Source organism: Anopheles arabiensis, chromosome 2 (assembly GCF_016920715.1).
Source record: "Anopheles arabiensis isolate DONGOLA chromosome 2, AaraD3, whole genome shotgun sequence".
In the NCBI taxonomy this organism is placed as follows: domain Eukaryota; kingdom Metazoa; phylum Arthropoda; class Insecta; order Diptera; family Culicidae; genus Anopheles; species Anopheles arabiensis.
In genome coordinates this window covers 61,053,558-61,080,093 of record NC_053517.1, presented here as the reverse complement: position 1 = coordinate 61,080,093, position 26,536 = coordinate 61,053,558, and the positions used below count along the sequence as shown (strand labels likewise).

Below are 26,536 nucleotides of genomic sequence, written 5' to 3'. Positions count from 1 at the left end.
AAAACAAACAACTTCATAAAGGTTAAATTGAACATAGCTAACGGGAAAAACACAACATTGGTCATTGACTCCGGAGCTGAGGTATCACTTTTTTAAAGCTTCAAGTTTAAAGAAACAAATCCAGTTAAAGAAAAACAAGGAACTCACACTCATAGGTATCACAACAGATACAATGAAAACAAAGGGATACACTCAAGCAACCATTCATTTTGGTGACAAAAATGTCGAGCATACATTTTTTATTATAAAAGACCTACCAACTCAAGCAGACGGAGTATTAGGAATGGACTTTATCAGTAAATTCCAATGCGACATCCTTTTTTTCGACTTGGATGTTACAGTTCCGTAACGGAAATGATATAATTGAACACCCCGTTGATGACAGCATCAATGGAATTATTGAAATACCACCAAGAAGTGAGGTAATTCGCAAACTCACTTTAAAACCAATAACAGAAGATTCAGTCATTTTTTCTAAAGAAATAAAACCAGGAGTGTTTATCGGTAACACAATAATTAGCAAAACTGATCCAAACATCAAGCTTATCAACACAACTGAGTCAACAGCCTTTATTAATACAGGCACAATCAGACCACAAATAGAACCTTTAAAAAGTTATGAAATTTTCTTGGCAAATAATCATAATACCCCAGAAAGAACTAGAATAATTCAAGATAAAGTTCATATAGAACAAGTACCAGAAATAGCAAAAAGAAATTTAACAAACCTTATTGCTGAATTTTCAGATATATTTTGTCTCGAAAATGAGCCTATCACAACAAATAATTTCTACAAACAACCAATAGAACTAATGGACAACATTCCATCATACATACCTAATTACAAACAAATCCATTCCCAAGCAGATGAAATTAATCAACAGGTCGACAAAATGCTGAAAAATGATATAATTGAACATTCAGTTTCAGCTTATAATTCGCCCATTCTCTTAGTCCCGAAAAAATCGATTGACGGAAGTAAAAAAGTGGCGATTAGTAGTTGACTTCAGACAACTAAATAAAAAAATCCTGCCGGATAAATTTCCTCTCCCTAGAATAGATACAATATTGGACCAGTTAGGTAGAGCAACATATTTTAGCACACTTGACTTAATGTCAGGGTTCCACCAAATTGAGCTAGAACCAGCATCAAGAAGATTCACTGCATTTTCCACACCAACAGGTCATTATCAATTTACGAGAATGCCTTTTGGTTTAAATATAAGCCCAAATAGTTTTCAACGTATGATGGCAATAGCTATGGCAGGATTATCACCTGAGCTAGCATTTGTTTACATTGACGATATAATCGTTACAGGGTGCAGCGCACAACACCGTATAAGTAACTTAAGTAAGGTTTTTAACAAATTAAGAAAATGCAATCTTAAGTTAAATCCAGAAAAATGCTGCTTCTTTAAAACAGAAGTAACCTATCTAGGTCACAAAATAACAGACAAATGTATATATACCCGGATGACTCAAAATACGAAATAATAAAAAAAATTCCTGTACCCAAAAATGCAAATGATGCCAGACGCTTCGTAGCATTTTGTAATTATTACAGAAAATTTGTACAAAACTTTGCAAAAATAGCTAAACCTATTAATAACCTTATTAAAAAGGACGTAAAATTTGATTGGACCAAAGAATGTCAGGAAGCTTTTGAAAAACTTAAACAAAGTTTACTCTCACCAACAATACTACAATATCCCGATTTTACAAAACAGTTCATTATAACAACTGATGCATCGGATACAGCATGTGGCGCTGTATTGTCTCAAATAACTGACGGAAACGATTTACCAGTGGCATTTGCCAGCAAAAGTTTCACGCCAGGCGAGAAAAACAAACCAATAATAGAAAAAGAGCTGACAGCGAACCATTGGGCAATCAATTACTTCAAACCATATATATACGGTCGAAAATTCATTGTAAAAACAGACCACAGACCGTTAGCATACCTGTTTGGAATGAAAAATCCAACATCTAAGTTAACTCGTATGAGATTAGATCTAGAAGAATTTGACTTTGACGTACAGTTCTTAGCAGGGAAAGCAAACGTAGCAGCGGACGCGTTGTCTAGAGTAGTTATTACCTCAGATGAACTTAAAGCTCAATACCAACAAACATAATGTTAGCAACAACTAACAATATACAAAATCTTAAATCAACAATCCTCATGGTTAATACCAGAGCAATGGTTAAACAAAAAGAGGCTAAAAAAGTAACACCTCATAAACCCATCGATACCAGGTCTGATCAACCAACGATGTGGACAACGGATACACCATCCAAAACAAGGAAGCTTCTAAAAATTAGAACAAGCATTTCCGACAACAATATAACATTTGAAGTGTGCAACAGCACTTACAAGAAAGTCCTAGGGAAAGTTAACGCGAAAGCAGAAAAAAATGGAAGTCAAGCTTTAGAGCTTGCTCTTCTTAACATTTGCAAAATCGCCAATAACTACAAAAACAAAAAGCTAGCCTGGTCTCTACACGACCAAATATTTACACAGTACTCTCATCAAACCCTTAAACAAATCGTCAACAGAGTGATTGACAAGTATGAATTCATACTGTTTACACCACCTAGGTGGGTAGAAACAGAACATGATCGGCTAAGAATAATCCATGATTATCACATGACCCCTTCGGGAGGACACGTAGGCCAATTCAGACTTTACAGGAAAATAAGAGATACTTACACGTGGAAAAACATGCGCAATGATATCAAAAATTTTATCAATAAGTGTGAAGCATGCTTAGTTAATAAGGTAAACAGACACACTAAAGAACAGACAGTAATTACAACGACGCCTAACAAACCATTTAACGTTATATCTATTGACACAGTTGGACCATTGACAAAGACCAATAACAACTACAGGTACGCAATAACTATACAATGTGACTTGACAAAATATGTTGTAATAATACCTATTCACAATAAAGAAGCAAACACTATTGCAAAAGCATTAGTAAAAAATTTCATATTAACATTTGGAACTTTTATAGAGCTTAAATCAGATCAAGGCTTAGAATACAATAACGAAATCCTTAACAAAATAACAGAAATCTTACAAATTAAACAAACGTTCAGTACAGCATACCATCCTCAAACCATAGGAGCACTAGAAAGAAACCACAGGTGTTTAAATGAATATCTTAGAAGCTTTGTAAATGAGCACCATGATGACTGGGATGACTGGATTAAATTTTACGAATTTGTTTATAACACCACAGAACACATAGACACAGGTTATACGCCTTACGAATTAATTTTTGGCAGAAAAGCAAATCTACCTCAAGAAATTTACCAAAACAAAATAGAGCCCGTATATAATGTTGAACAATATTATAATGAAATGAAATTTAAATTACAGAAATCACACGAAATAGCACAGAAAAACCTTGTGAGCTCTAAAGAAAATAGGCAAAATATACTAAATAAAAATACTAACTCCTTAAAACTTGAGATAGGCGACATAGTGTACTTAACAAATGAAAATAGGAAGAAATTGGACCCCGTTTATATTGGACCATTTACAGTAACAAATATACAAGAACCAAACTGCACCATAATACACAAAACCACCAACAAATCGTCAACAGTACACAAAAACAGGTTAATTAAATCAAAAGAATAACTTCAATCATTTTATTATTTACGTTATTCTCCTAAAGGGAGGAGGTGTAGCATATCTGCTATACAGAACTTATTATTATTATTATTATTATTTATTAATCTTCAACGGGCCGTATGGCCTAATTAAGATGTAACAGTTCAATAAAAAAAAAATTCATAGCAAAAACAAGATTTGCATCGCAATTCACTGCGGCCACGGCAAAAGCCGGAGACGTTCCTTGAAGCACTGAGTTGAGATGTCGAAGTCGAAGCAATCCGAGACAGTGTTGAAGACAGCCGACATGCGGAACATAGGGTCTGACCGACCAGCACTGGAACGGGGTTGAGCGAGCCGTAGAGTTTCTCTAGACCTAAGTGTTCGGGATGGTGCATAGATATCGACTCGATGCAACAATGGCGATGAGTCGATAGAGCCATTTAGCAATCCAGCGATGAAAGAACACTGTGCATTGCGTCTTCTGACCGAAAGAGGTTCAAGGCCTAGAAGACGGCACCGCGCAGCATACGGAGGAAGATTATTGCGATCCTGCCAGGGAAGTAGGCGTAGGGCATATCTCGTGAGCTTACGTTGAATCGCCTCAATTCGAGCAATTGAAGAAGCGGTAGTTGGGCTCCAGACTACGCACGAATATTCCAGAACCGAACGAACGATACAGTTGTACACAGCTTTGATGCACATGGGGTTGCGGAATTCATTAGTTGTCCGGATAACCACGCCAAGTAATTGATTTCCTCTGGCTACAACGTCATCGATATGCTGTTTAAAGTTCAAACTAGAGTCAAGCAGAACGCCCAGGTCTTTGGCATGATTCTGTCGATTAACTGCAGTGCCGTCCATGAAGTAGGTCCCAGTCACTGGGCTCCTGCATCGACTAAAAGACACACAGTAGCATTTCTCGATGCAGATAGTCAGTCCATTACGCTTGCACCACGAACAGAAAATTTCGATGCAGTCTTGCAGGAATGTACAATCACCTGTGTTGTTAATAGGCGCAAAAATTTTTGCGTCGTCGGCAAACAGACTGATACTGTCGGGAGGTAAAGCGAGGGTAACATCGTTGATAAACAATATGAAGAGAAGCGGGTCAATGTTGCTTCCTTGTGGCACACCCGAGCTGCTGACTATTTCTTTGGACATGTGCTTATCAATTTTCACGATGTATGTGCGATTAATTAAGTACGACTTAAGCCACTGTACGAGCGGGCTGGAAACTCCTAGCTTATCGAGTTTAGCGAGAAGAATTGCGTGCGGAAGAGAGTCGAATGCTGCTTTTAGATCGGTATAAATTGCATCGACTTGAGCTCCGGCATCAATTTGACTAGTGCAATAGGTTACAAATTCAACCAGGTTCGTGGTAGTCGACTTTTTTGGCACGAATCCATGTTGATACGGACTTAGGTAGCTGCGGCATGCATGTAGCAGATTTTTGTATATCACTAGTTCGAACACCTTAGCAATGGCACACAAGGATGTAATACCCCGGTAGTTGATGGCATCTGTCCTGTCGCCCTTTTTGTAAATAGGAACCATCCAAGATTTCCTCCATGTTTTGGGAAAGTAGCCATTGGCTAGCGATGCAATAAACAATTTTGCAAGGATAGGTGCTACTGTCGTTTGACAGCGTTTCAGCACGGTAGAAGGAATTCCGTCGGGTCCAGGAGCGAAGGAAGGCTTTAGTTGCGCTAGGGCAGATAAAACGATCTCACTGCCGATGAAAGGAGTGCTCATGTTAATTGCTCCAGCCGGAGTGTTGACGAGAGCAGCATCAATGGTATCGGTATCATTCATGGCCGGTGAAAAGCAATCTGCGAAGCGATCCGCGAAGAGATTGCACATTTCATTAGTGTTGGCACTTGTTGCTCCTTTGTACGTAATGGATTTCGGTGTATGCGTGGATTTTGTTTTGCTGTTGTAGAAGCGCCAAAACGAGTCAGGCCACCTGCAGAGGTTACGTTGAATTTTACTCAAATATCTGCGATATCGAAACCTGTTATAGCTGCAGTATAAAGAGTGCGTGTCAAAGTAGATCAAGCGAGATCTTTGGCAGCGGCGCGTTTGGTAGTGACGATAAGCAGCTCTTTTTATACGTTTGAGTCGTTTGAGTGTGCGGTCCGCCCAGGGGGGGTTAGGTTTAGGACGCTGAACTGGGACGCATACAACAAAGGCTTGCAGCATGAAGGACGAGAATGAACATACTGCTTCGTCAAGTGAAATAAAATTGGAACAATGAAAGCTATTGTTAAACATTGATATCATGTCGTTCAGTTTCACATAGTCAGCTTTAGCAAAGTTATAACGATAAAATGCGGTTGTCGTCGAGTTTTGTTGAGTCGTCGAATTGCGTCGGGTCGACGAGTTAATACGTATATTGAAGTCTAACGCCGGATGGTAGGAGTCAAGAGGTACAAGCGGAACAACAAATTATAATACACACTATTAGCTATAGAGCCGGTCTCGTAGTACAGTCGTCAACTCGTACGACTTAACAACATGCCCGTCATGGGTTCAATCCCCAAATAGACCGCGCCGCCATACGTAGGATTGACTATCTTGCAGTGGGGGGGAATCAATTAGTCACTGAAAGCCAAAGCCCACTAGTGGTACAGGCAAGCCTTGACCGACATCGGTTGTTGAGCCAAAGAAGAAGAAGATTAGCTATAGACACATTGTAACACACTTCGGAAAGCCAAATCACATTATTGCAACACATTCATTATATTACATCAGCAAATCAATCCACACCATAGCAACATACGTAGACCATACCATCCATATAAAAAACCATTGAGACATTTATCGAAAACAACCGAAACGCGCAACATAAGCAATTCAAGCGTTACTGCAGCAAAGTGGACAAACAGAGAACGCATAGCAACTTATTGCTAAAAGCGCAGTGTAGGCAATGATCGACGAACGCACTCGTTATTTGGCTAGAACAGTTGAAACTTTCCAGAACCTTTGTAAAAACACTAAAAGCGCAGCATAAGCACAAAATTGACAGACACATCACTCCAATATAATGTATAAATTGCACCTCATATCAATAACCTTTAATTAGGACAAAAACACATTCCAAAACCAAATGTACGAAACTTATTGAGTATAAATAAAACCAATTCCGACCGTGGCAAGATAGGACGTTACGCTTCCTAAAAACTTCGTGTACCAACTTATTTCAAGAGTTTAGTTATGTCCCCCTACCCAAGGTAAGGCTTCTAAACTCCAACATTTCCAGTAAGGGAAACTCCTTCCGGGTTTCCATGATCGCCTGGACGATCAAATCAGTCCGCTTCGAATAGTTCGTTCCACCTCAGATCATGTCAGTAAAGACTGACTCCCCGCAAAAACGGTGCACGACGGCCCCGCGTACGTTCGATCACATTACAACATGTTTCGTAAGATGCTGAAGTTAGAATAACTGAGGAGAGAAATTCTTCGACATGAGGAGGAGTGTTGGAAGTCATGCCGAAGAACCCTGTTCCTATAAACCCTGTTCCTCTGAACGGTGTTTCCACGCCATAATATGGCTAAGACATTGAACTGTGTTTTAGCTGTCATCGAGCCGCGCTGACAGCTTCCGTGTGTGGATAAAATAGACAAGAATAAAACGTGGATTTGCGCAGCAGAACAAATTGGTTTGTCCTCTTTTATTTTACTCAGCGAATGGTTAACATTGACTGCGTTCAACAGTTTTTGTCTTTAGGGACAACAAGAAGAGACGAACAAAATGATCTCTCCATATCATCGGTTACAAGTTCTATTATACCAGAGGAAAGTAGATCGTTTAGCCTTTTTTCCGTTTCGAGCCTAAAAGCTGGAGGAATACTCGTATAAACGTTGCGAGAATGAGGTAAATTTTTATCATAGTTGAGAACTATGGGGTCAACCTTAAACTTGGGGAATTCGTTATCATTCGACAGTACGAAAATTTTGTCAGTTCCATCAATAATGCTATATATAGGACTTACAGTCGGACCATTAGCCTCTAGCTTTTAAACTGGTATTGAATGTTACCTCATCTATAGTATTTACATCTGCCCCAGAATCAATAAGAAACTGAACGGGGACGCCTGCTACATAGCCCGTTATCAACCCTTCATTATATGTTTCCTTAGCATTTATTACCGGATCCGACCGTGATACCGCGAGGTTGGTTACATGATCATTATCCTGCATCTGAAAGACCACCTAAAATTTCAATAAAAAAATACTTATTGATGACTAAATCTTTTATAATCTTATAAATAATGAATCATTATATTGAACAGACATCAATAAGCAGTGTATTTGTTCCACCTTTTTTAATTTTTGGAATCCTCTATAATTTTTATTACTTCTATTGTACAGCAAAACTTTAAATTCTTTTTGATGTGTTGGATAGTTTAGTTTTCAAGAATTAAAATACGAATGCAAATTTTTGAAATTTTTGATCGTTGACCATTGGAAGTACATGAGAATTTCAATTATTCTGAGTTTATAATGTCTCAGGAGGGAACGTGTCACTTACGGGTTTGCTATCTGGGTTGGGATCATCGTTCACACCTGATTCCGTTACCGCAGCAATCTTACTGTATTTACTAGGGTATCCTCCGTCCTGATCCTCGAGTGAACGACGTTTTACGCTAACGTTGGTGTTTGAATTGCAAGCACGCGCAATATGTCCCTTTTTGTTACATTTGCGGCATTGCTTATCTAAGGCATGACAATTTTCTGGAAGATGAAAATAACTGGTGCATCTCCAGCATTGTTGACGCTGTTCACTAGAATTCCTTGTCTCGCTACCAAAACGTGAGAACCTGCATACTGGTTCTGCTGAGTTCCACCATATCTCTGATTATAGTTAGTAGGAGAACCATTCCAACCTCTTTTTTGTTCACGTTGGGAACGTTCCAAATTTTGTCCCGGTCTTGAATGGGAGCCATAGGATACAGCCGCTACTGAAATTGCTGTTGAAGTGTGAGGATGATTCTTTGCGAAAAGTTTTTCGTTGAGGTTATCCATCTCACAAGTACGTACTCTATCTAGAAGATCGGCAATTGACCCGTTTTTACGAAGGATTTTTCTTCCGGTAACACGTACTTGCGGATTGACTGCATGAGTTTGCAGAACGTCAACAACTGTTTCGACGATTTGTACTCCTCCGAGACCGCAAAGTTTGGCGGAATCCAGGACTCGTTTTACATAACTTGAATCCGACTCGTTTGGGTTTTGAGTCATTGAACGCAAACGTTGTTTTTGCAGAAACACGTAGTCTCTGAAATTGTAAAATTGTCCTAAACGCTCCATTGCATTGGAATAAGGAGCCTGTTCTGAGTTTGTTATAGTATCGTTTGACGCTATTCCTTCTAACATATCGATGAATTTGTTTCCCGCCTTCATTTTGAATGCGTTTATTTTCATAGACTCCTCTGAAATGCCGGCAAATTCCATTGCAGCCTCAAAAGTATCCTTCCAGCGTTCGAATGACTTCTTATCTATTTCGTCCTCGCCTTCTTTGGGATTGCACGTGGGGATTTGCAACGTTGCAAACGACATTGAAGTCATAATCGAAGACTCATTAGTAGGAGGAATTGACGGTTGAATCAATGTTGAAGATAGAGGGGGTGTCTCGAGCATGAATCGTAATTCAGATGGTTCTTCCAGCCAGTTGTTGTCCCGACAAACTATTTTGCGTTTGGCCCTTTTATTATCAGCCGTTTTTGTTTTGCTGTGGAAATACATTAAATAGGAGGCATATATATAACAAGAATGATATGTGGCATATATAACAAGAATGATATGTGGCATATATAACAAGAATGATATGTGTTTGACCTTACGATAACCATTAATGTTAATTATTCTATCATGAAAATTTTTGATTCCTACCCAAAATTTACGTCCCAGGAAAATACACCCACAGCCTATATTCTTTTTGTTAGGAATCATATTAAATAATAACTTTTATAAATATAAAGTTTTTCAACCACAATGTTTGACTTAAATCTTTTGTCAATATTCCATAACTTTTTATTAGATAGCTCACACTTGTGTAACTCGCGCTTCCAACTTACATAAGAAACTATGCCCGCTCAGGGTTTCTTTTGCTGTCCTCTCAGGGACGTAAATAAGTATATTTACCCACTAGGACGTACCAATATACTTTTACTTCGACTTTCCTCTCGGAGAAACTATGACCGCTCAGGGTTCCTTTTTAGTGTCCTCTCGGAGGCTTAAATAAGTATATTCACCCACTCGGAGGTACCAACATACTTTTACTTCGACTTTCCTCTCGGGGAAACTATGACCGCTCAGGGTTCCTTTTGGTGTCCTCTCGGGGACGTAAATAAGTATATTCACCCACTCAGAGGTACCAATATACTTTTACTTCATCTTTCTACTCGGGAAAGCTATGACCGCTCCGGGTTACTAAGTATATTCACCCACTCGGAGGTACCAATATACTTTTACTGCGACTTTCCACTCGAGGAACTATGTCCGTTCAGGGATCCTTTTTGGTGGCCTCTCGGGGACGTAAATAAGTATATTCACCCACTCAGAGGTACCAATATACTTTTACTTCATCTTTCCACTCGGGGCAACTAGGACCACTCCAGGTTACTAAGTATATTCACCCACTCGGAGGCACCAATATACTTATACTTCGACTTTTCTCTTGGGGAAACTATGACCGCTCAGGGTTCCTTTTTAGTGTCCTCTCCGAGGCTTAAATAAGTTTATTCACCCTCTCGGAGGTACCAATATACTTTTACTTCGACTTTCCATTCGGGGAACTATGACCGCTCAGGGTTCCTTTTTGGTGTCCTCTCGGGAACGTAAATAAGTATATTCACCCACTCAGAGGTACCAATATACTTTTACTTCATCTTTCTACTCGGGAAAGCTATGACCGCTCCGGGTTACTAAGTATATTCACCCACTCGGAGGTACCAATATACTTTTACTTTGACTTTCCACTCGGGGAACTATGACCGCTCAGGGTTCCTTTTTGGTGTCCTCTCGGGTACGTAAAAAATTATACAATCAAGTAAAAATTTGATTTGAACAATTCAGTAAAAATTTGATCAAATTTTCTATTATCACACTCACACTTTTCGACAACCAACTTTTACTTACCCGAACGCGATCATTTGTTCGTCATTTTTCTCTGGTGCTCTCATCCCAACGCTACACACACACACTCGTCTGCCACACAACTTATGCATGTACGAACACGATTCTGTTGGCAGCCATATTGCACCGGCATGGTAAGTCCAATGCAGTGTTCATTCCGGTTTCCTTCTTCTCAAAAATGCAGCGGATTTCCCCGGAAATCAAGCACATCTTTAATTTTTCACGACAAACGTTCATTTCCCGCAAGGTACCGCGACTTCTATCAAAATCCCTATTTACTGGTTCCACTAAACCAACCGAGCCAAGAACGGATCCAAACCATCGGAAGTTGTAGCACACACACTGTTCAACGTCTGGCAAACCTTCAAGTCAAGGAAAATGTGACCCGTAAATGTGCATTTTTGCAATCCTTCGAAGGACAAAAATACACTCCTAAAAATGACGACGCACCAGGAATATTTTTACGTTATGCTCATAATTTTTAATTTTATTTTAATCTGTCTCATTATTGGTTGTAGCGCTAACCCTGTTTAGCGCATAACTGGTGCGAACACTACTCCTATTCTATTGGCGGCCATTTCCTGATGGCATATTTAGTTGTATTGGTAAGGAGTCGTATGATCAAAATCTCTTATGCGAACTTTACTAAAGAAAAATGTGACTGTTTGGTGTGCATTTGGTGGTGTTGCATTCCTCAGTCGCCGTATGTTTTCGCCCTGCTCTCCGGTTTCGCTTCTGTCATCTCTCAGCTTTTCGGGTGCTCCCTTGTTTTTTAAATTGAACGTTATTGCGCAGCTTGTACTTTCATATCGCAGGATTATTCGAATCTCATTTTAATAAATTTCTTTCTCTACCGTTCATTCTTTCGGACGCTCAGTTTTAGTTTTCCTTAATATTTGTTTTGTCTTATATTTAATCCCTAGTACTAATCCCTACAAAAACTTAATCAGGACACAACAATGCGTATGTAGACACATAATAAGACCTTTCTTGTATCAAATATCACAAATTTCAAGATAAACAATGCACTAACTTAAGAGAAAAATTATTATTTGTGACCCAGTCGGTGCCATACGCTATAACCGTCAAACTGTCAATTTTCTTTAATGGTTGCTCTGTTTATGATATGTCGCAGGGAATATATCTTGAGAAAAACACAACTGCTTTATTCCGTAGTTCAGAATGGAATCGTCTTTATTCTCTCAATGTGTACTCTGATCGAGTCTTGCAATGTTACTTCATTATGCATGTTACAATGCAACTTCTCCCCCCTTAATTCAGCCAATACGGCTCAAACCTGGCTGGTAGCCTACGAATTCTTCGAGGTCTCTCCGCTATCACGGGTTGAACAGAAGATGCAGGCATCGATGGAGTGGCTTCAGTAGTAACTGCGGACGGTGATGTTTGCCAATTTTCTTCTTCAATTTCTTCAGCGGACTCTTCATCAGCTGAATAGTAATGTTCTTGTTCAGTCACTTCAATTGAGTTTTCAACTGCCTGTGGAGTTCCCAATCCAAATTCGTCAAAGAAAATAGTTAACAAATTTCCAGTGTCGTGACAATTTCTTTTTCCACACGATGTTTCCTCCTGTAGACGCATCTTCAGTTGATTTGCATGTGAGTGAATAATTCGTTGGTTGTCTTCCAAAAATACGTTGTAGTTCACTCTACCGACTCGTTCGACTATTGATGCCGGTTTCCACTCCCAGGAATTATTGCGGTGGACTTGTACATAAACCGCTTCTCCAGGAGCGAAGAATTTTCTACCAGCTACTGGCTTTTCATTTCGTGACCGTGAAACTGGAGGTATTAGTAATAACTGAACTGTTCGAATAGGCCACTGAAACATAAATTCAGCTGGAGACTTATCTGGTGCAGATGTGGTTCGATAAACTTGCAAAAAAGTCTGCAATGCTTCATCTAAAGTCTCTCCTCCTGCTCGAATTTTTCGCAATGTACGCTTTAGTGTGTCCACGAAACGTTCTGCCAAACAGTTTGACTGCGAATGGTATGGTGCAGTACGGATGTGACAAATACCCAATTGTTTGCAAAATGCTTGGAATTCAAAGCTGGTGAACTGCGTACCATTATCAGAGACTATAGTTTCTGGAACACCAAACGTTGCGAATGATTGCGTTAAAAACTTGATAGTTGTCTTTGTTGTTGTAGTTTTGGTTGCATATACTTCTGGCCATTTTGTGTATGGATCAATTACAACCAAAAAATACACGCCATCTACAGGACCGGCATAGTCCACGTGTACACGTGACCATGGCTTTTCCGGCATAGGCCCAGATTCAGGTGTTTCTTTGATTGGTGCTTTGCCAGCAGTGCAACATGAAGTACAACGCCGGACAAAGTTTTCGATATCGACATCCATTCCCGGCCAGAAAACGAAACTGCGAGAAATGGATTTCATTCGCACCATTCCAGGATGACCGCGATGGAATTGTTGCAGTATTTTTTTCCTGTAAATGTTTGGAACAACAACTATGTTGTGGAACAAGATACATCCATGTACATGCGTTAACGATTCTTTTCGTATGTAATACGAACGAATGTCTTGATTTTTGATTGACGACACTTCGTTCGGCCAGCCTTCCCGGATGAATTTCAAAACAGCTTGCAGTGTTTCGTCCAATCTTGTTGCTTTTTGAATGTCAGCAAATGATACTGGCACTTGTTTCAATGATTCGTGCATGACGTTTTGAATATCCTCTTCAAGTGAAATCGAAGCTACAACGTAATCTTCCTCTGGTTGCTTGCAACGGTCGATAACTGTTGAATATTTCGATGAAGCTGTACTATTCGATCCTTTGGACATGCTGCTGAAACTTTCTTACACAGTACATCGAAGGGAATTGCCTATAGATCAAACCTATCTATCCAATCTATACCTATAACATTTTGGACTGGTGATGATGTAACAAAACAAACACATTTCTCTGTAATTTCATTAAGGATAACCTCGCATTAGAATTCACCGATAAGCTTTAGTTGTTCTCCCGATGCATTCGATGCTTCAATGGATGCTTGAGAAAGTTTCGGTTGACCCAAATGTTGCCATTTTGTTTTAGAAATAACTGTTATGCCACTTGCGGTGTCCAGTTGGAGTGATGTAGTTATGCCATTGATTATGATAGAGATAAACTTCCTTTTAGCAGTGTTTTTCGTGACACGATTAACGAAAATTCCCTGAGATTTCTTTTGATTTTGATTTTGATTCTTCTCGCTCTTTTGATATGTGTTGTTGTTTGAAGATTTTGATCTCATGGCTCTACAGTAACCTTCCTTGTGGCCTACATTTTTGCACACTTTGCAGAGATGATCTGTACAATTGTACATTGCCAACAAGGAGTACGAGGGACAGTATTCGAATCTGATTTCGGTTGACGCTAATCTTTTGAATTGTCGAATGAGGAAGGCTGTGGCAAACGATACGGTTTCTTCTCTGAAACTGCATGCACGGAATGCTTCGATCTTAATTGATTTTCGATCATCGTTGTATCCGCTTTCAGATTGATAAGCCGTTGAAATTCTGCCATTAGTGTTTTAATGTTCACTTTAGTCTCCGGCGTCGCGTTTTCTATTCGAGATAGTAGTCTTGCTCTGATATCCGAGAATTCCGGAGCTTACAGTCCGCAAATGAAAATTAAACATTTGAAATCGTCTAGTTTCAAATTCTCGAACTCAGAATCCTCACATGCCTTATTCACTCTTCCGCCGTAAGTGATGATATCTTCTAATGCAGATTTCACTATCTGCAAGCACTGGTACCTTTTGTGGAACATCGAATATTGCTTTCCGAAGATTTTTTTTAGAATATTGACGGTTTCTTCAAACGAATTTTTATGCGGTTGCCTCGGAAGAATGTAATTCACATACCGGCTGTGAGCGGAAGTTTCCAGCTTCCTCAGCAAAACTCGCACTTTCGCCTCGTCATTCAAACTGCTAACATCGTTTTGAAAAAGGTCTTTGAAACGTACATACCATTTTTCAAAAGTGATGTTGTTTTCATCGTAACGAAACTCCTCGATGGTTTTCGATAAAGATTCAAGGATTTCGTCAGGACTTCTAGTTTTAAAAGCAGCCATCTGTTGAAGAAGTTGAGCCATTTGGTTGATAACGGTTTCAAGGTTTTCATTTATTCCTTAGTTCAGAATGGAATCGTCTTTATTCACTCAATGTGTACGCTGATTGAGTCTTGCAATGTTACTGCGTTATGCGTGTTACTATGCAACAGTTTACAGGGTTTTACACTTTATCTCAAGACCACGGGACCCCTTCCCGAATCTGTCTTAGCCAATGCCAAGACTGCGGTATGATGCTTGAAAACGTTGATGATACCTGAAAACGTTGATGATACCTGAATTCATCAGATGCAATGCTGAATCTGCGGCACATTTCTCGAACACACTGTTCCGCGCCGAGGACATGCGGTCGAATATTTTTTGCACGTATAACCTTTGTGCACATCAGTGTGTTAGAAATACCCTGCCGTCATTCTAATCGTTCAAATTCAATACTGCAAAATTGTGTCCCATTATCAGACACTAGCGTCATCGGCATACCAAAACGTGCGAAAATACTACGAAGAATGGCAATTGTAGACGCTGATGACATGTTGCTAGTTTGAACTATTTCAGGCCATTTTGAAAAAGAATCCACTAATATTAGATACCACTCTCCCTTTAATGGACCAGCATAATCGATATGAAGGCGTTGCCAAGGAGCTGAAGATTTTGGCCGGCTGGTTTTATCGGTGCTTGGAGGTGGTTTGGCGGCTGCCTGGCAGGCATCACACGAAGTAACCCATTCAGTAATATCACGATCTATAGATGGCCAGTAAATGTAGCTCCTAGCTAAGGCCTTCACCCTTTGAATCCCCGGATGACCATGATGGATCTGACTCAGGCATTGTTTTTGTAGCAGTTTGAGGATCACTACCCTTTCTCCAAATAGGATACAGTTCCCGGCAGGCAATTGACGTTTCATACTAGGGCGAGGGGCGTTGAAACGCATGGAAGAGCAGCAAGAAACACGGACGAGCGCTGATGAACTGCAACTGTGTGCGTGTAACAGCACCAAACGGCATGTGGCGACGTACAGTGTGTGGATGTGTGTGTGTAATTTTAGGCAGCGAAGATGGATCGAGGTTATGTTTACAAAGTGAAAGAGTTTGATGCAGAAGCGTCTTTGTGATAAACATGTATTTTAGTTGCATAATTTCAGTGTTAAAGTTTGTAATGTGAACTTAAAAGTAATGACCAATGGTGCTATTCACTTGTGTGCTGTTGGCGAATATTGAAGCGTTGAAATATTGAAGCTTCCTATGTTAGTTTGTTGTGCTTAGTGTGAAGCAAAAATGTGTGCTAAAGTGTTATAAATTAGAAATATGTATACGTATCCGTCTAATGTTCGGTTGTATCTATCTAATTTTCCATATTTTTGGGTGTCCTTATCGTTTACCAGGAGAAAACGATAGATGGAGGTTAGATACGTGCAGCTTTTTCGCCTCCGCAGGTATGTATGTTAATTAAAGTTGTTGTATTTGTAATTTTTCATTACGCTGACATTAAATTACTAATCGGATAAAATTTACCGTTTAACATTAAGAATAATCGATGTTATCAGTGTTCTTCAGTTGTGTTTCAAGCTGTCCGAAGGCACACAAATCCGATTCACCTCGTATGCACCCAGCGGATTTCATGCGAAGGATATTGGAAAGCCATCAAAGAAGTGGGCATGATGGTAAGGAAACTTTGATTCTTTTTACTTTTAGATTTCTTATCCTTATTTTTGTTTACAACAACCTTGGATCGTCGGCGCCGGCCTTATGGAAACTGCGCGGTCAGAGCAACAACCGGAAGCATTTCGTTCCAGGTGGAAATTATCTCAAGTTTGGGAATTGAAGAGAGTTACGGCACACTGTGAACATCGTTGTAAACAATTGATGGTAACATTTATATAGGTAACATTTATATGTATATATTTATATATATGAATGCATGTGTTTATCGAATTATTCATTAATTCGTTTATTTATTAATTAGAGCATTAGTTTAGTTACGGAACAGCTTATCCCGGCCTTTCTCTGGTTTAGTTGCTGTTGCTTGACCGCGACGATTGACACCAGAGTTTGTTATGGTCGTATTGTCGTCGTGTAATCGTGTTATTGCTGTTAACGTACTTTATTTATATCTATTTCACCGTTTTTTTTAGTTTTTACCGTCGGTGTATTACACCCACACTCAATAAGCCTGCGGTAAAACTTTTAAGTGAGAACCGCAATGTTGTATATATTTGTGACATCTGTTTGGATCAAAAAGCGGGCTTGGTTGATATGGAGATTGATGCAGCTAAATCGAATGATTTGCTTGCACAAACATTGAGGGATTTAGAGGTCAATGTGAGCGTGTGGATATCTAACGCTTTAGAGAGAGGAATCGAGACTCTCAAAACTGAGCTTTGCGCGCAAGTGGAGCGTAAGTTGGAGACAACATTGCGTGAAACGTTAAGTGCTATAGAAGCCTCAAAAATGTCTAAGGTGGCCGTGCGTGCAACTTCTGACACTATGAAAACCAGCGAAACAGTGCAAGAAATAAATTTAGAATCATGGGCGACGGTCACTAAAAAAAGGAAGAGGACAAATAGTGGGGACAGTAATGTTCAAACTATTATTAATAGATTTGACGAGGGAAACAATAAAGTTACTCCCAAAATTAAAAAAAAAGCTCTTTAAAAGCTGGCTTTAAACATTAACAAGACTTGTTACATGGTGATGTCTGCGGGTGTATTGGACGAACCTCCATCTATTGTGATAAATTCGGAACGAATCGAAAGAGTTAGACAGGCTAAATACTTAGGGGTAATCCTAGATGACAGGTTAAAGTTCCTCGCTCACATTGACTGGGTCATCGCTAAAGTGGCTAAGAAGTGTGGAGTAATAAGTAGATTGGCGAAGGATCTCGACTTCTTTGGGAAAGTTCACCTCTACAAATCATTGGTATCGCCGCACTTTGACTTTTGCTCGTCCATTCTTTTTCTTGGCAATAAGGGGCAAATTAAAAGGCTTCAAAGGTTGCAAAATCGCATCATGAGGTTAGTACTAGGGTGCGGTCGACGTACGCCGACCAGTGTTATGCTAGATATTCTTCAATGGATGTCGGTAGAGCAGAGGATTGTATACCAGACCATGATCTTTATTTTTAAAATGTTAAAAGGCCTGTTGCCTGGGTATCTGGGGGAGAGCATAATTCGGGGGTACGACGTCCACCGGCACTGCACACGCAGGGCTAATGAGCCGAGGGTACCCAACTTGCAGTCACAAAGTGCCAGAAACTCTTTGTTTTTCAAAGGAATTCAACGGTACAACAGATTACCCGGAGAAATTAAGAATGCGAGAAACTTATTTGATTTCAAACGTAAGTGCGTCATTTATGTTAAGCAAACTGTGTAACGTGAAATATGTGTAGATGTCCTATGTCACTATGTAATGTGTAACTACAGTTGTCATCACGATCTTGATGATGATGATAAGATTTTTTCTTTATATATGAAAATTTAAATTGAAAAAATATATATAAGAAAGAGACAACACAGGTTTGAGACACGCGCGCGTTGTAGTGGACATTCGGGATCTATTTGGGGGAATTTACGGTTTGCACACGGTCTGGGAGGTCACAACAGGATTCACTCATTGATGATTGTAAGTGGCCAATTCCAGATACATTAGGTTCACCTGCTTCGGAAGGTAGTGCCCTAGAGCCAACCATTGGCACTAGTGGAACTGGCCATATGCATGTTGCAGTTGTGTTCCGATAAGTAGTGCGCCGGATCCACTAGTTGGTTCTTGGCGAGCTACGTAAGGGATACATTAAATTCTCCTGCTTCGGAAGGTAGTGCCCTGCAGCCAGCCGTTGGTACCAGAGACCCTGGAGTCAGCGGTTGGCACTAGTGGAACTGGCCATATGCATGTCGCAGTTGTGTCCTGATAAGTGGTGCGCCGGATCCATGAATTGGTTCTTGGCGGACTACGTAAAGGATGCTAGGGAATACTATTGTATTCGATGGAGTATGACCCGTTTTTTCTTGATGAAACTATGTTGGTCATCTTGGGTGTGTGTATGACTCGGACGGTTCCTCTGAGAGTTTTCCGAAGCCACCACTTGCTCGTTTTTTATTTCATAACAACTATTAGAGTAGAATTATCTTATAGATACTTTCGTCCTTCTCAAACCTGTGTTGGGGTAAGAGGTGGGACTTATCATCATCGTCATCATCATCATCATCATCATCATCATATTAAGGTGCAACAGCATTATTTATTTTCCGGAATATCGTTAGCGTTGTTCCTGCTAATAAGACGGAAGACGTTTGAAATTAGCACCTGTGTCAATCGTCAAACGGTTGACAGTGGGCACTAAAGTACAATAATTGGTAGGAGCAAAAACGCGATGGCTGTTACTGATTTGCAAAATGAAACCAACAGCCATTTTACATTTTTTATCTTAAACAAGCATTGCACCTGAAAGCTACCAAAGCAAATGTGTATTTCGTACCTCCTGATTTGTGATAGAATAAAAGGTACAGTTCCATTAAAACAGTCGACCGATTGATTGATCCAAAGTTTGAAACGTTTGTGTGGCTTGTGCTGTGTTTGTGAAATTGGTGTTGTGAAAATTAAGTGTGAAAATGATGAAAAGAAAGCGTGAAACAGGCTCCTCTTATAAAATTGCTCAAGCCGATAACAAAAAGCTTGAGGCCGAGTTATTTGGCGAAAATAGTTCTTTTGGGATGAGCAGCAACCCATCAGCAATTAATGAAAAGGACATTTGTGTGCATGATCTTCTCGTATGTGGTCCTCAAGATATTGATCAAGAAGAACACAACTATGATTGGATAAATATCGAAGAGATTGACAACAATGAAGACTGCGAAATTATCAACGATGACGTATCCGAGATAACGTTGAAAAATGCACCGGATTCCCCAAAGGAAGATGAGCCAATTGAGGAAGTTATTAGAAACTGGGCTCTAAAAACATATCAGACGCACCAAGCACTCAACAGTTTATTGGCTATTTTGTATGCACGAACCGAATTTAACCTACCAAAAGATGCGAGTACACTACTTAGAACAAAGCAGTGTGGAAAGGAAATAGTACCGATAGCTGGAGGAGAGTTTTGGTATCCGGGAGTACGATCGGTTCTCCACAACTATTTCCGGTGAGTAAACAATAATATTGTTTTATTCAGGAGCAGATCGGAAAGGCCGTATTGTTTAACAAGGCTGTTAAAAATGACAAAATCTAATGCATTTTTTTCTATTTGCAGTGATGTACAACCAACAGTAAATGAGTTTTCTTTAAATTTCTTTATTGATGGACTACCGTTGCACAAGAGCACCCGAAAACAGTTTTGGCTAATACTGATGAGCATTCACGAAATGCCAGAAGTTCCTGTGTTGATGGTTGGCAATTTTTATGGGCAATCTAAACCGAAGAGTTTAGATGAATACCTTCGTCCACTCGTGGAGGAGCTCAATGAGTTGATAGATAATGGTGTAAAAATAGCCAAAAAGACCATCAAAATAATTATTAGAGCATTTATCGCAGACGCACCTGCACGAGCGTTCATAAAAGGTGTTGCCTATTTCAATCATAAACTGGGATGCCAGAGATGTACAGTCGAAGGACAATTTAATAAAAAAGCTCGAGTGATGTATTTTTCGAAGATAGACGCACCAAGAAGAACGGATGAAGAGTTTCGTGGAGAAAAGTATGGTGACCACCACCGAGAAAGAACACCTCTACTGCATCTAAAGACAATCGATATCATTCGAAATATTATTATCGCGGATGTATTGCATTTGATAGACTTTGAAATATCACGAACATTAATCGTCGGATGGAAATCAGGAAAGCTAATAGGGCGCAGTTGGTCATCGGAAACGCTGAATTACATAAATTCGCTACTCCAAAAGGTGGAAATTCCGCCTGAATATCATCGCAAATTCCGTCGAATTGAAGACACTGGTTTATGGAAAGCCATTGAATATCACATGTTTTTACATTACGCCAGTTTTATAGTGTTGAAAAATGTATTAACTGAAATGGAATACAAACATTATATGTTGTATTTTTGTGCAATAAGAGCATTTTCTTCGGAAATTTACACACATTTTTGGCCAGAAGCGGACCGGCTTCTCAAACAGTTTGTTGTAGAGTATGGTGTCATTTACGGTGAACACCGTTTGACTAGCAATGTACATAGTTTGGTACATGTTTTCGAAGATGTGGACAAATTTGGAGTTCTTAAAAATATGTCATCTTATCGTTTTGAAGGTACATTATTTCATGTTAAAAATTCACTTCGAAACGGTCATCAGGTTTTGGTTCAGGCTGCAAATAGAATATCGGAACAATCTTCGAAATCTCGAACGGCAAGAAATAACTCATACCCTTATTTGGAACACGTAAAAAAAGGAGTAGTAGTGTATGTAAATTAAAATACCACATTTTATCCAACTTCTCAGGCAAATTGGTTTCTAACAAAAGATAATTACATTGTTCAATATTGTAGGGCAACAAAAGAAGGATCTGTTATTAACATTTACGGGAAGGCATTTGATAAAATAATTAGTCCAGATAAATACTGTTCTTCGCCATTGATGGAAGACATTTATGAAGCTGAAGTGAACGATCTTTCTACACAAGAGATGGTATTTTTGATAGAAGATATAAAGTGTAAATTAGTTGCAATTAAAACTGATGATAGTAATTATGTATTTGTACCTCTTATAGACACATTAATTAAGTGAAAATAAATAATAAAATTTGACTTAACCTAAAAGGATGTTTACCTTTACCTTTTATAAGGTTGGCCGTTATATTGTTTATAAGAATTTAAATGTAATGTTTAAATGTAAATGTATGTTAATGTAATGTATGTATTTTTGTATATTTGGTTTGAGTTCTTGGTTAATTATGAATTGGTAAAGTGTTTTACAATCTTTCATTTCATTTTCAAGATATTACGTTGGTGTTTCACCATTTCAGGATTTAGAAATTGTTTTTCTATCAGACGCAAGGACAGCTTCGAAGTTTATTAAAGAATAGATAAAAGCTGTAATATAGTAGCAATAGTACATTACAATAGATAAAAATGGAAAAGCAATATTTTTATCAATAAATAATATGTAATATATAAACGGCGATGCGGTAACGGCAACTATGAATAGGTAGAGCAATTTAATTAAATAAATATATTTTTATTTCTTCCTTCTATGGCAGCTTGTTTTAACATTTCCCTGCATGTTTACTCTTGCCGGTGCATGCGTCAGTTTTCTTTTTAAATATTCTTTAACATATTCTATATCTACTTCTATTCCTACGTGGTTTGTGGCGATAGACTTAAATAAGCGCACTTTATTTCGGTATTTACTAAAAGCTATTTTTTTTTCCTGACGATCCTTCCCAGCTACACCGTGCAAGAAAATTCCTATCAAACAACACGTCTAAAGCCTCATGCATCCTGTTGTTGGCATCCTGGCTGCTGATATCTGCATCTATCCTTTGAGTATAACTGCAAAATGCAAAATCATCTTCAGCTATTTTTGCTTCAAAAGCATCAAACTGTTGTTCATTTCCGATTTTTTCCATGGCCAAACTCTGCGCATTTCTTCTTATACCCTTCATAGGATTCAGTATTGTGGACTGCTCATTTAAAATCACCAATATCTGAGCGCTGCGTGCATCTATTTTCATTAACATCATCCGACAAAGAGGGCAGTAGCTTCCAGAATGCTCTGTTGAAGTAATTGAAAGGACTGTTTGCTTTGCTCCTGCTGCAGTCTGGTGTTCATCGTCGGTGATCATCATTATTGGCGACGAAGGCAGCACAGGTTCGTACACCGAAAACGTAGCAGAACTCGTTGACGGTTTCTGATAACTTTTCCTGGTTATATTTTCAGGCAAATTTATCACAACACTACCAGTTGCTCGTTCAGTCTTTATGTTCGATGTACCGGTGCTTGTCGATGGCTCTTGGTTTCCACCATCAACTATCTTGCCTGGCGGTCGGATCTGGCTAGGAACACCGGTAAAAGATTGCTCAGATATAGCAGTACTCGTTGATGGTTTTTGAACATTAACGCTGATCATTTTGGCTGGTGTACGGCTCACAACACAAACAGATCCTCCTGCAGCCGCTATCACCGATGCAGAAGCACTGGTGGGTAATTGTTGTCTTACAACAGTGGTCTTCATACCACGCTGGTTCTTCGGAGCATGAACTTCGGCAAACGATCCAATCGATGGTACTGCAGATCCCGTCAATGCCTGTTGTCTACCGATCTTCATGCCTGATTGCTGCGGTAGAGCATCAGCAACCGGTACCAATGATGGCGCAGCAGTATTAGTTGACGGTTGCTGTCGATGTTGCTGGCCTAACGGACGGAATGGTGCAGCAACACCAGGTAATGTTGACCGATGATGATTACCATCACCGGCATTCGAGACCAGCGCTGACACTGCATCCGTTACCTTCACCTGTTCAACAACACGAACTGGCATTCTTTGTTGACTGAGCCGTGCGCGCTGACCGGCCACTGAAACCACCGAAGGCACTGCACTTGTTGTCGTGAGTTGTCCAACAACACGGACCGGCATGCCGGGAGGACGAATGGCACTAGGAACGGCAACCGAAATCACCGTCGGCACTGCACTTGTCGTCGGAAGTTGTCCAACAACACGGACCGGCAAGCCGGGAGGACGGATGGCACGAGGAATGGCAACCGAAACCACCGATGGCACTGCACTTGTCGTCGGAAGTTGTCCAACAACACGGACCGGCAAGCCGGGAGGACGAATGGTTCTGAAATGCTGAAAATGCTAGCACAGATGTTTGAGCCACAGAGGTGACGTTCCGAGAGTGTAAAAACTTGCCGGGCCCACAGGTACGTAACAAACGCGCCCAAATCTATGGCATAGTATTGGGTGTTAGTTACACTGGTGCGAGTAGGAAGCGTGCAAATGAAAAAATATGTAAAAATGTCCCCATTATTCCTTTGCACATCCAAGAAACGATCACGAATGATCAGCATGAAATGCACTTGACTGATATTATTCTTTTTCTTTAGTTTCAGATAAGCCGTTCTCATCAATGCCATATCATGTACGGTTGGTTAGTTACACTTCATAACGAAGGACAATCACATCTGGTTAACGGAATGCTGCCAAAACGATGAAGCTGGCTTATCCCTCGATGACGACGCAACTCCTGCACGTTCGTCGTCATACTATCATTTCAACTGGAGGCATGTTTGTTTTAGGCGGCTACAACATGTTGTTTGAACATGTTGAATAGAACAAACATGTTGATAATGGTAATGTATTGCATTCTCAACGCTTTATTTGTACGAAATGCAAATAACTTTCTTTACTTATTTTATGTTTTATGTTTTAATTTAATTACAGGTGAATGTTGAAACTCCGTGATACCCGTTTTCGTGCGCTGAATAAGGTTTGTATGAAAAATAGTGTATTTTTAGAATATTTTATTTTTCAATAAAGTAACGGTAAATTTGAAATACACTGCGTTGATAAACAACCCGAATGAAAGAAATACACGGATAAACGAATGTAAACAATACACGAAAGAACGGGAGGTCCGTTTCATCCGTACCCCCCCACGCCCAATCATGTCTTCCGTTGGGCGCCTGAGCCATGCACGGTTGGGCGCCCGTTTCTCCTCCTCCGGTGCCTTCAGTTTAGCTGTCAATTGCCTGCCGGGAGGGTGGTCCGAAATGTTTCTCGTGTCGTGAGTACGGTCATAAGGCGAGCGAGTGTGCGCGGAACAAAAGCGTCGTTCCTGCGAAAATCAACGTGACGGAAGAATCAGTGGGCATGGTTGATGTCGTGTTGAACAAAACATCGGTCAAGGCATTGTTTGACAGTGGAAGCAACCAAAACTTGGTGACAATAGGTTGTTACAAAAGAATCAAGGGATCACCGCTGATCGATACTTCGATGTGGTTCCAGGGCTTTGGTGGCATGAGAACAAAGGCGATCGGCATGTTCACGGTGGACGTTACGGTGGATGATAACGTTTTTAGTGGTGTGCGATTTTTTGTGGTGCCAAATGAAAGCATGTCTTACGATGCAGTATTGGGCAGAGATTCCTTGAACTATTTTGAAGTTACGATGACAACGGCGGGTGTCAAAGTCAGGCCATATGGTTCAACGGATGAAATGTTTTCTATTGTGTGTGACAATGAAGACAATTTGGATGTGTCTCCTCGATTTTCGGAAAGAGTAAAGGCGGTTATTTCGGGGTACAAACCTGCGGGAAACGTGAATAGTCGTGTTGAGACGAAAATTATTTTGCATGACGAGACGCCTGTGCGTTCGTCGCCAAGGCGTTTTGCTCCGGGTGAAAAGGCGGTGCTGGAGAAAACAATCGACGAGTGGTTAGCCGCGGGAATAATTCGAGAAAGTGAGAGTGATGTTGCGAGTCCGGTAACGTTAGCGAGAAAAAAGGACGGTTCTTTACGCGTTTGTGTTGATTATCGCGAACTTAATCGAAAAATGGTTAAGGATTGTTTTCCCATGAGGAACATAGAAGATCAAATCGATCGCTTGAAGTCAGCCAGAGTTTTTACCACACTTGACTTGAAAAATTCGTTTTTTCATGTTCCTGTGGAAAAGTCGAGCCAGCGGTACACAGGCTTTGTTACCCACACAGGCCAGTACGAGTTTCTTAGAACGCCTTTCGGGTTGGTCAATAGTCCAGCGAGTTTCAGCCGGTTTGTAGCGGATGTGTTTCGGGCATTTATCAAGAGTGAGCGTGTGTTGGTGTATGTGGATGATTTAATAATTCCTTCATTAGATGAGGAAAGTAATTTTCAAACGTTGAAGGAATTGTTAAATGTTGCGAGTGAGAACGGTGTGCAGTTCAATTGGAAAAAATCGCAATTTTTAAAGGATGAAGTGGAGTATCTCGGGTATGTGATTCGCGGCGGGTGTTATCGCATAGCGCCGAGTAAGTTGCGATCGGTTCAGCTTTTTCCGGAACCGAAAGATGTGAAGCAGCTGCAAAGATTTTTGGGACTTACGAGTTACTTCCGAAAATTTATTGCTGGTTACGCGACAATTTCGAAGCCTTTGACAAGTTTGCTTCAGAAAGGTGTTGAGTTTGTGTTTGGTGAAGAGGAGCGTTCGAGTTTTGACGAGTTGAAACGGTGTTTGGTGACCGATCCGGTGTTAAAGATCTACGACGAAAGTGCCGAAACCGAGCTCCATACGGACGCGTCGAAGTACGGTTATGGTGCTGCGCTTATGCAGAAGAGCGACGACGACAAGTTTCATCCTGTTGCCTTCATGAGTCAACAAACATCAAACGCGGAGAAGAATTATAGTGCGTATCATTTGGAAGTGCTAGCGGTGGTTCGCGCTGTTGAGAAGTTTCGTGTGTATCTCTTAGGCATCAAGTTTAAGATCGTTACAGATTGTGCAGCGTTTGGGCATACTTTAAAATCGAAAGAACTGTCGGCAAGAATCGCGAGATGGGCTTTGATGCTCGAAGAGTATGAATATGAAGTGGTGCATAGGCCAGGTTCATCGATGAAGCATGTGGATGCGTTGAGCAGGGCACCGGTGATGATTGTGAAAAGCGACCCTATGATAGAAGCGATCAGAAAAATGCAACAAAGTGACGAGCGTGCGAAGGCAATTATTGAATTGTTAAAAACGCAATCTTTTGAAGATTTTGTCATG

At 40.1% G+C, this 26,536-nt stretch overlaps 1 protein-coding gene across 1 annotated transcript; it reads left to right on the top strand.

Annotated features, from left to right (window-relative positions):
• The first annotated feature begins 19,455 nt into the window (after window positions 1-19,455).
• LOC120893203 lies at window positions 19,456-22,854 on the top strand. Its single transcript, XM_040294957.1, has 3 exons — window positions 19,456-19,988; window positions 20,097-20,325; window positions 22,735-22,854. The coding sequence occupies exons 1-3, from the start codon at window positions 19,456-19,458 to the stop codon at window positions 22,852-22,854; spliced, it is 882 nt and encodes a 293-aa protein (XP_040150891.1).
• Window positions 22,855-26,536: the final 3,682 nt, after the last annotated feature.